Here is an 8,241-nt window from a genome sequence, read left to right as displayed (position 1 = left end):
TTAAAAAAATGTTTGAGGCAGTACCCTAGTAAGTTGATGCTGCTATAGGTTAGTATAACCCCAATTATGCCTATAGCCCATCAACGGTTGTCACAGAGGTTAAAGGATCTAGTGAATAGATTGGACCCTGGTTTTATCGACATCGTTTTTCTTGTACAGCGCAATTTGTACAGTAAGACTTTTTTTAAACATTACATTTCAAAATTGCATCCTTGAACAATCGCACCAGTAAATTAACAAGAATCATACCATCAAGAGAATGATTTATTTTTCTATATTGTCATTTACATTTTTTACCAGTAGGCTATTATGTTCTTCACATTAATTTACTTAAGCTCCAACCATTTTTCAATGTGCTTGACCTTATAAGAATGTTTATCTTATTTAAAGTAGTAAATATCTTTTGTTAAGATTTTACCCCATGTAATTAAAAAATGTTATGCACTATGCAAAGCTGCAGTTGCTGCCGTGATGCTCAGCAGGGTCTCGTCTATAATTAAATAAGTACTTCCGGGTCACGGAAATTCGGAAAATTGTCAAATAAAAGTCCCCCACGTAATAGTAGGTGTGTAATTACCCTTTATTTATTCATGATATATGAAACAGGATTGTCTAAACATGAATGATTTATATTTTTCCATATTTAAGTGACATTTGCATTAAATGTGGGTTTCAAAATATGTTCCACGGTCAAATAAATTCCCCCGATACAATATATTGTAAAATACATATTGGCTTATAGAGAGAACTATTCAAGGTGCCGACATAAAAGTGGGGTTGGGATTACTCAGCAGGGTCTGTAGAATCTATATATGGTGTTATTTAATGGGGGACTCTGGTCTAAATACTCAGCAACACTTTCTACTCCACCCACTCCATAGCCCCAATGCAATACACTGTAAATTACATATTGGCTTATAGTGTAACGCCCTGGCCATAGAGAGGGGTTTTTAGTTCTCTATTTTGGTTAGGCCAGGGTGTTACATGGGTGGGCGTTCTATATTTATTTTTCTGTTGGTTTGTTTCTTTGGTTTGGCCGTGTGTGGCTTTCAATCAGGAACAGCTGTAGTTCGTAGTTGCTGATTGGGAGTCAAACATAGGCAGCCTGTTTTTCCTTTGGAGTTTGTGGGTGATTGCTTTCTGTTTCGTTGTGAGTACCTGACAGAACTGTCGGCTGTCGTTTTTTTGTTTATTTGTATAGTGTTCTATTTTCGGTTTATTAAAATCTTGAATATGAATACACATCCTCCGCTGCACCGTGTTCTCATTGCGACAACAGTCGTTACAGAATCACCCACCAAAAAATGGACCAAGCAGCGGAGGAAGGAGAAGCACCAGGAGAGGGGCAGTATGGACTCGTGGACATGGGAGGAGATACTGGACGGTAAAGGACCATGGGCTCAAGCTGGGGAGTATCGCCGCCCGCAGTGGGAGATCGAGGCAGTGAGAGCGGAGAGGCGCTGGTATGAGGCAAGGGAGCGTAACAGACACGAGAGGCAGCCCCCAATTTGTTTTGGGGGGGGCACACGGGGAGTGTGGCAGAGCCAGGATCTAATTCTGGGCCAACTCCCCGTGCTTACAGGAGGCAGCGCAGTACTGGTCAGGCACCGTGTTATGCGGTACAGGGCACGGTGTCCCCAGTACGCGTTGATAGCCCGGAGCGCTACATGCCAGCCCCCCACAAGTGCCATGCGAGAGTGGGCATCGAGCCAGGTCGGAGTGTTCCAGCTCAGCGCATCTGGTCTCCGGTGCGCTGTCTCGGTACAGGCTATCCTGCACCGGCGCTGCGCACTGTGTCTCCGGGGCGCTGGGAGGGCTCAGTTCGGCCTATGCCTGCGCTCCGCCCGTGCCGGGCAAAAGTGGGCATCAGCCTGGAGTATGGGTGGCAAGCCTACGTACCAGAACTCCAGTGCTCCCCCACAGCCCGGTTTATCCTGTGCCTCCTCCTCGGACCAGGCCTCCAGTGGGTCTCCCCATCCTGGTACATCCTGTGCCTCCTCCTCGGACCAGACCTCCTGTGGGTCTCCCCAGCCTGGTGAGTCCTGTGCCTGCGCCCAGAGCCAGGCCTCCTGCATGTCTCCCCAGCCTGGTGAATCCTGGGCCAGAGCCGCCCGCCAGTCCGGAGCCGCCAGAGCCGCCCGCCAGTCCGGAGCCGCCAGCCAGCCGGGCGCAGCCAGGGTCGCCCACCAGCCGGGCGCAGCCAGAGTCGCCAGCCAGCCGGGCGCAGCCAGAGTCGCCAGCCAGCCGGGCGCAGCCAGAGTCGCCAGCCGGCCGGGTGCAGCCAGGGTCGCCCGCCAGTCCTCCGGCGCAGCCAGGGGCGCCACCTAAGTGGGCTAAGCCGAGGGTGGAGCGGGGTCCACGGCCCGCACCAGAGCCATCGCCGTAGGAAGGCCCACCCGGACCCTCCCCTTTAGTGTCAGGTTTTGCGGCCGGAGTCCGCACCTTTGGGGGGGGGGGTACTGTAACGCCCTGGCCATAGAGAGGGGTTTTTAGTTCTCTATTTTGGTTAGGCCAGGGTGTTACATGAGTGGGCGTTCTGTTTATTTTTCTATGTTGGTTTGTTTCTTTGGTTTGGCCGTGTGTGGCTCTCAATCAGGAACAGCTGTAGTTCGTTGTTGCTGATTGGGAGTCATACATAGGCAGCCTGTTTTTCCTTTGGGGTTTGTGGGTGATTGCTTTCTGTTTCGTTGTGAGTACCTGACAGAACTGTCGGCTGTCGTTTTTTTGTTTATTTGTATAGTGTTCTATTTTCGGTTTATTAAAATCTTGAATATGAATACACATCCTTCGCTGCACCTTGGTCTCATTGCGACGACAGTCGTTACATATAGAGAAAAAAAACAATTCTATGTGCCAATGTAAAAGTGGCGTTGGGCATACTAATGTAATTTATAGGCCTACAGTGTATTGTATTGGGGGCTTTGGAGTGGGTGGAGTAGAAAGTGTTGCTGAGTATTTAGACCGGAGACCTCCATTAAATAGCACCATATATACACTGAGTGTACATGACTGAGTGTATATGACAGACTGACCAGGTGAATACAGGTGAAAGCTATGATCCCTTGCGGATGTCACTTCTTAAATCCACTTCAATCAGTGTAGATGAATGAAGGGGAGGAGACAGGTTAAAGAAGGATTTTTAAGCCTTGAGACAATTGAGACATGGATTGTGTATGTGTGCCATTCAGAGGGTGAATGGGCAAGACAAAGGATTGAAGTACCTTTGAACGGGGTACGGTAGTAGGTGCTAGTTTACCATGTATATCAAGAATAGCGCACCACCCAAAGGGTGGCCTATGTTGGAGTCAACATAGGCCAGCATCCCTGTGGAACACTTTTTACACCTTGTAGATTCCATGCCCTGACAAATTGGGACTGTTCTGAAGGCAAGGGTGGCACGACACAATGCGGAGTGCCTGGATACAGTCCTTAGCCGTGGTATATTGGCCATATACCACAAACCTCCAAGGTGCGTTATTGCTATTATAAACTGGTTACCAACGTAATTAGAGCAGTAAAAATAAATGCTTTGTCATAACCGTGGTATATGATCTGATATACCACGGCTGTCAGTCAATCAGCATTCAGGGCTCGAACCATCCAGTTTATATATATAACAAACCATCCAGTTTATATATATATATATATATATATATAACCATCCAGTTTATATATAACAAACAGGTAAGTAAAAAGTCAAAATACACTATATATACACAAAAGTATGTGGACACCCCTTCAAATTATCGTCTATTTCAGCCACACCCGTTGCTGACAGGTGTATAAAATCGAACACACAGCCATAGACAAACATTGGCAGTAGAATGGCCTTACTGAAGAGCTCAGTGACCTTCAATGTGGCACCGTCATAGGATGCCACCTTTCCAACATGTCAGTTTGTCAACTAAGTGCAGTTATTGTGAAGTGGAGACATCTATGAGCAACAGCGGCTCAGCCACGAAGTGGTAGGCCACACAAGCTCACAGAACGGGACCATCGAGTGCTGAAGCGCGTAAACATTGTCTGTCTTCAGTTGCAACACTCACTACCGAGTTCCAAACTGCCTCTGGAAGCAACGTCTGCACAAGACCGGTTTCTCCGCTTCTTCATGAAATGGGTTTCCATGACCGAGCAGCCGCACAGAAGCCTAAGATTACCATGCACAATGCCAAGCTGGAATGGTAAAAGGCTCGCCGCCATAGGACTCTAGAGCAGTGGAAACTCGTTCCTTGGACTAATGAATCACGCTTCAACATCTGGCAGTCCGACGGATGAATCTGGGTTTGGTGGATTCCAGGAGAACACTACCTGCCCGAATGCATAGTGCCAACTGTCAAGTTTGGTGGAGGAGGAATAATTTTCTAGGGCTATTTTTCATGGTTTGGGCTAGGCCCCTTAGTTTCAGTGAAGGGAAATCTAAACGCTACAGTATACAATGACATTGTAGACGATTTTGTGCTTCCAACTTTGTGGCAACAGTTTGGGGAAGGCTCTTTCCTGTTTCAGCATGTCAATGCCCCTGTGTACAAACACAGTTTGTTGAGATCGGTGTGGAAGAACTTGACTGGCCTGCACAGAGCCCTGATTTCAACCATCATACACCTTCGGGATGAATTGGAATGCCGACTGCGAGCCAGCCCTAATCGCCCAACATCAGTGCTCGACCTCATGAATGCTCTTGTGGCTGAATGGAAGCAAGTCCCCGCAGCCATGTTCCAACGTCTAGTGGAAAGCCTTCCCAGAAGAGTGGAGGCTGTTATAGCAGCAAAGGGGGAACCAACATCCCTATTAATGCCCATGATTTTGGAATGAGATGTTGGACGAGGAGGTGTCCACATACTTTTGGTCATGTAGTGTAACAAAAGGACAACATGCCTCCTAATGTATTAACACACTTGATCACATTGTTTTAGTACTTAAAGGAACAGGTACCTGATTATGCCCAATAACATTAGGGGGTGTTATAAATATATTATAAAAAAGAGGGTATAGAACATAGGAAAAAACTAATTCAGAGGGGAGATATAGTTACACTTCAATAAAATGACCGTGTTTTGGCTATGCCAGCACACCAAACAACACGTCTGTATCATCTGAGAATGTTAGCATACCCAGATGCTCAACTGAGGGACTAAGTAATAAAACTAAAAAAAACTCTTACTCCAAGACACTTCACATGATAATTATAATTCAGTCTGTCAGCTAAAAAATGGTTCCCAGATAACCCCATGTGTACATCTCAAGCCACACCGCTACGATTTCTTCCCGTTGTGGACACTCCGATGTCTGCTAAGGTTAGTCAGGAAGGAGAAGCTCTTGTAACATAGTTTGCACTTGAAGGGCCTCTCATTGGTGTGAACGGTCTGGTGCCTCTTCACATAGTTTGCCTCAGCGAAGCGCTTCCCACACGTGGGGCAGGCGTACGGCTTGTTGGCGTCCGTCCTAATGCTCGGCCTCCCACGTTGTGACCCAATGACACCAGAGGTAGAAGCAGGAGTGACCACCCTCAGGTGGTTAGTCTTTGAGCTCCCTCCTTGACCTCTAGCCATTGTTTGGGTGTTGTTGGGATTGTGTGCTGTGTTATAGGCTAGGTACCTCTCGTGGTGAACGCCCATCCTGACCCTGTCTGTATTGGTGGGGTAACTATGAGGTAACTGAGGAAGGCTAGACCCAGGACCAGGCCTTCTATGAACCCAGTCACCAGGCATTAGACGAGACCCTGAAGGATAAGACAGACTTGCTGATAGACTACCACCAGGGGGGTCTCCCACTACTCTCTGTGAAGGCTGAAGCCCAGGGTGACCTGCTCTGTTCATCATGGATACTGTGGTGTTTGTATCATAGGAACAGGAGGGTCTATCTCTATCAGCCTCAGGACCTTCTACATCCCTGCACTGAGACTGTGAAGAGAAGGGTCTGAGCTGCAGACTGGATCCCTGACTGGAGCCTCTGTCTCTCTGATGACCACCAGGACTGAGGTGGTTCAGTCCACCTGTCCACTGGTTGTGTTCTGTGTGGTGGTGGAGTCTCTGTCCCTCGTGGTTGGGTCCTGGTTGTGACTCGGGAAGGAAGAGCGACGGCTCCTGATCCAGGGTACTGATCCGTGACCAGGGTTTGTGACAAGCCGATTTAGAGGTCCAGTCTCTCCCTCCAGCAACACCGGATATCAGCAGGTCCTCATGGACTGCAGACTGTAAACACAAATTGAACAGAAAAGCATGAAGGTTTATATAAGAAACTCTTTGCTGTACACACAGAAACATACAAATATTTTTTTTTAACCACAGTCAAGCCCATCTCTAACAACGTGATTAAAGTACCTAACAATATAGAGTGATTGGAGAGTATTATAAAAACATTTCCATATGTGTTGATTCCAGAATGAAATACATTTTGGTTCGACTGAGATAAGGGAAGTCCACGCAATGAAACAAAAATAACAAGGGGGTCAGCACAGTCAATTTTGTATTTAATTTCAATAAAATGGTCAAACACTCACATAACGTGAAGTAAGTACGTTTATTGCACAAAATGATACGCGACAAGTACAATAACTTTTCTCACTATGGTAACACCCTTTCTGTAAATTTGGTACCCTCGCTTTGATAAAATGTATTTTACAATATTTTGGAAAAGGTTCAACATTACAACTTCACTACTTCATGTCAAGTAAACATGAATTAAGGCACTATCATTTCCTCATTATAAAACACCAGCATCAAACTACAAGACATAGTTGTCACTTTTCATCAGTGAAGCATTTTTACAGACACCACCACACCAACCATCACCATATCATCTACTCTGCCTCATCATACTCATTCTTTCCTCAGTTCACCTCATCCACTTCCCTACTACAACCAAAACCAGCAGAATGAATTACAAACTAACTAGTACTACATTATATGTCACTATACATGTGCATTTTCTGCTGGTGCATCCTGAGGTAGTCCTCTCTGAGAACCTCTTCTTGCAAGTGGTTACAGGTGCTCTCCCATGTGGACCTTCAGGTGCATCTTCAGCTGGTCCTGGCGTGAGAACCTCTTCTCACACTGGGGGCAGCTGTAGGGTTTCTCCCCTGTGTGGACCCTCTTGTGCCTCTTCAGGTGGTGCTGGTGGGAGAACCTCTTCTCACACAGGTGGCAGCCAAAAGGTTTCTCCCCTGTGTGCATCCTCTGGTGTATCTCCATCTGTTTGGGGAAATTAAAGGCTTTCCCACAGAATGAACACGGGAATCGCTTTTCTTTACCACCGGATCTACTGATAGGGTTACTACTACTATCATGTCTCAATGTGCTTGTGTAGCCATTTAGTGTTGAGGCACTGGCATTGTCTGAGGTCTGGTTTAACATTAGGAGAGTGTGAGGAGGATGAAGGCCAGGGAGTGACTGTGTTGTCTCAGGGTCCATGTTCCAGTTGATAGATCCTATAGAAGGCAGGCTGAAGGCAGCACCTGTTAGGGGGTTAACCTGAGGCGCCATCAGTCTCTCTGAATCACAACTATAGGAGCAGGATGGAGCATCACTAGCCGAGTCTGTGTCTGTTCTCTCCCGCCTCATACCAACACCTCCCCGTCCATGCAGATCAAATCTACGCCTCGCCCTGGTCTCAGCCAGTCTGTTGTCGTGGAGACTAAGTTCGGTTGTTGTTTTGTGTTCCACTGTCTGTTTCTGGTTAACAGTGTTGTTCCCCAGCCCAGAGTTGAAGACGCTGTCCCATCCACTGACCTCCACTATGTCACCTCTGGTCCTGTCTTGCTCTGTAATGTTGTCCCCTGGGCCCTTGGCTGCACCCGTCTGGGTCTGGGAATGCAAGATGGCCGCCCAGTCTCCTCTGTTAGCCTCCAGCCAACCACCTGCAGGAAGAGGAAACAAAATAGACTTTACAAACATGGCAGAGAAAACTATTTTGGGGGGTCAATTACCTGGTCAAGTTCATACATTATAATATATGTTTTTGTATGTAAACAAACTGTTTTTATTTCATTTTATGAACTAAGAAATAATAATAGCCAGGCGCATCACTATTCCCATTGAAGATCTATTACTGTCTGTAGGCTATATGTATTTCTCCCTTACCTTGCTCCCCCATCTTTACTCCACTCAGCAGATCAATGCTCTCTGGTCCATCTTCTATTGTCTCCTCTTTGACCAGCAGCAGATCAGGCTTCCCATCCTCCATGTCTACTGACTGTAAGAGATACAGAGTGAGAGGATGTTGGATCAAGAAATCTGATATGAG

General features: G+C 46.8%; 1 protein-coding gene across 1 annotated transcript; it reads right to left on the bottom strand.

Moving 5' to 3' along the window:
* Positions 1 to 5,167: 5,167 nt before the first annotated feature.
* On the bottom strand, positions 5,168 to 8,129 carry LOC115201907 (zinc finger protein 233-like). Its single transcript, XM_029765794.1, has 3 exons — positions 8,079 to 8,129; positions 7,728 to 7,855; positions 5,168 to 6,191 (listed from the first exon to the last, which is right to left on the bottom strand). The coding sequence occupies exons 1-3, from the start codon at positions 8,089 to 8,091 to the stop codon at positions 5,253 to 5,255; spliced, it is 1,080 nt and encodes a 359-aa protein (XP_029621654.1). The 5' UTR covers positions 8,092 to 8,129; the 3' UTR covers positions 5,168 to 5,252.
* Positions 8,130 to 8,241: the final 112 nt, after the last annotated feature.

This window comes from Salmo trutta, chromosome 11 (assembly GCF_901001165.1).
Source record: "Salmo trutta chromosome 11, fSalTru1.1, whole genome shotgun sequence".
Lineage (NCBI taxonomy): Eukaryota > Metazoa > Chordata > Actinopteri > Salmoniformes > Salmonidae > Salmo > Salmo trutta.
Note: the sequence above shows the minus strand (reverse complement) of the source record. Positions and strands in the feature narration are given on the sequence as shown.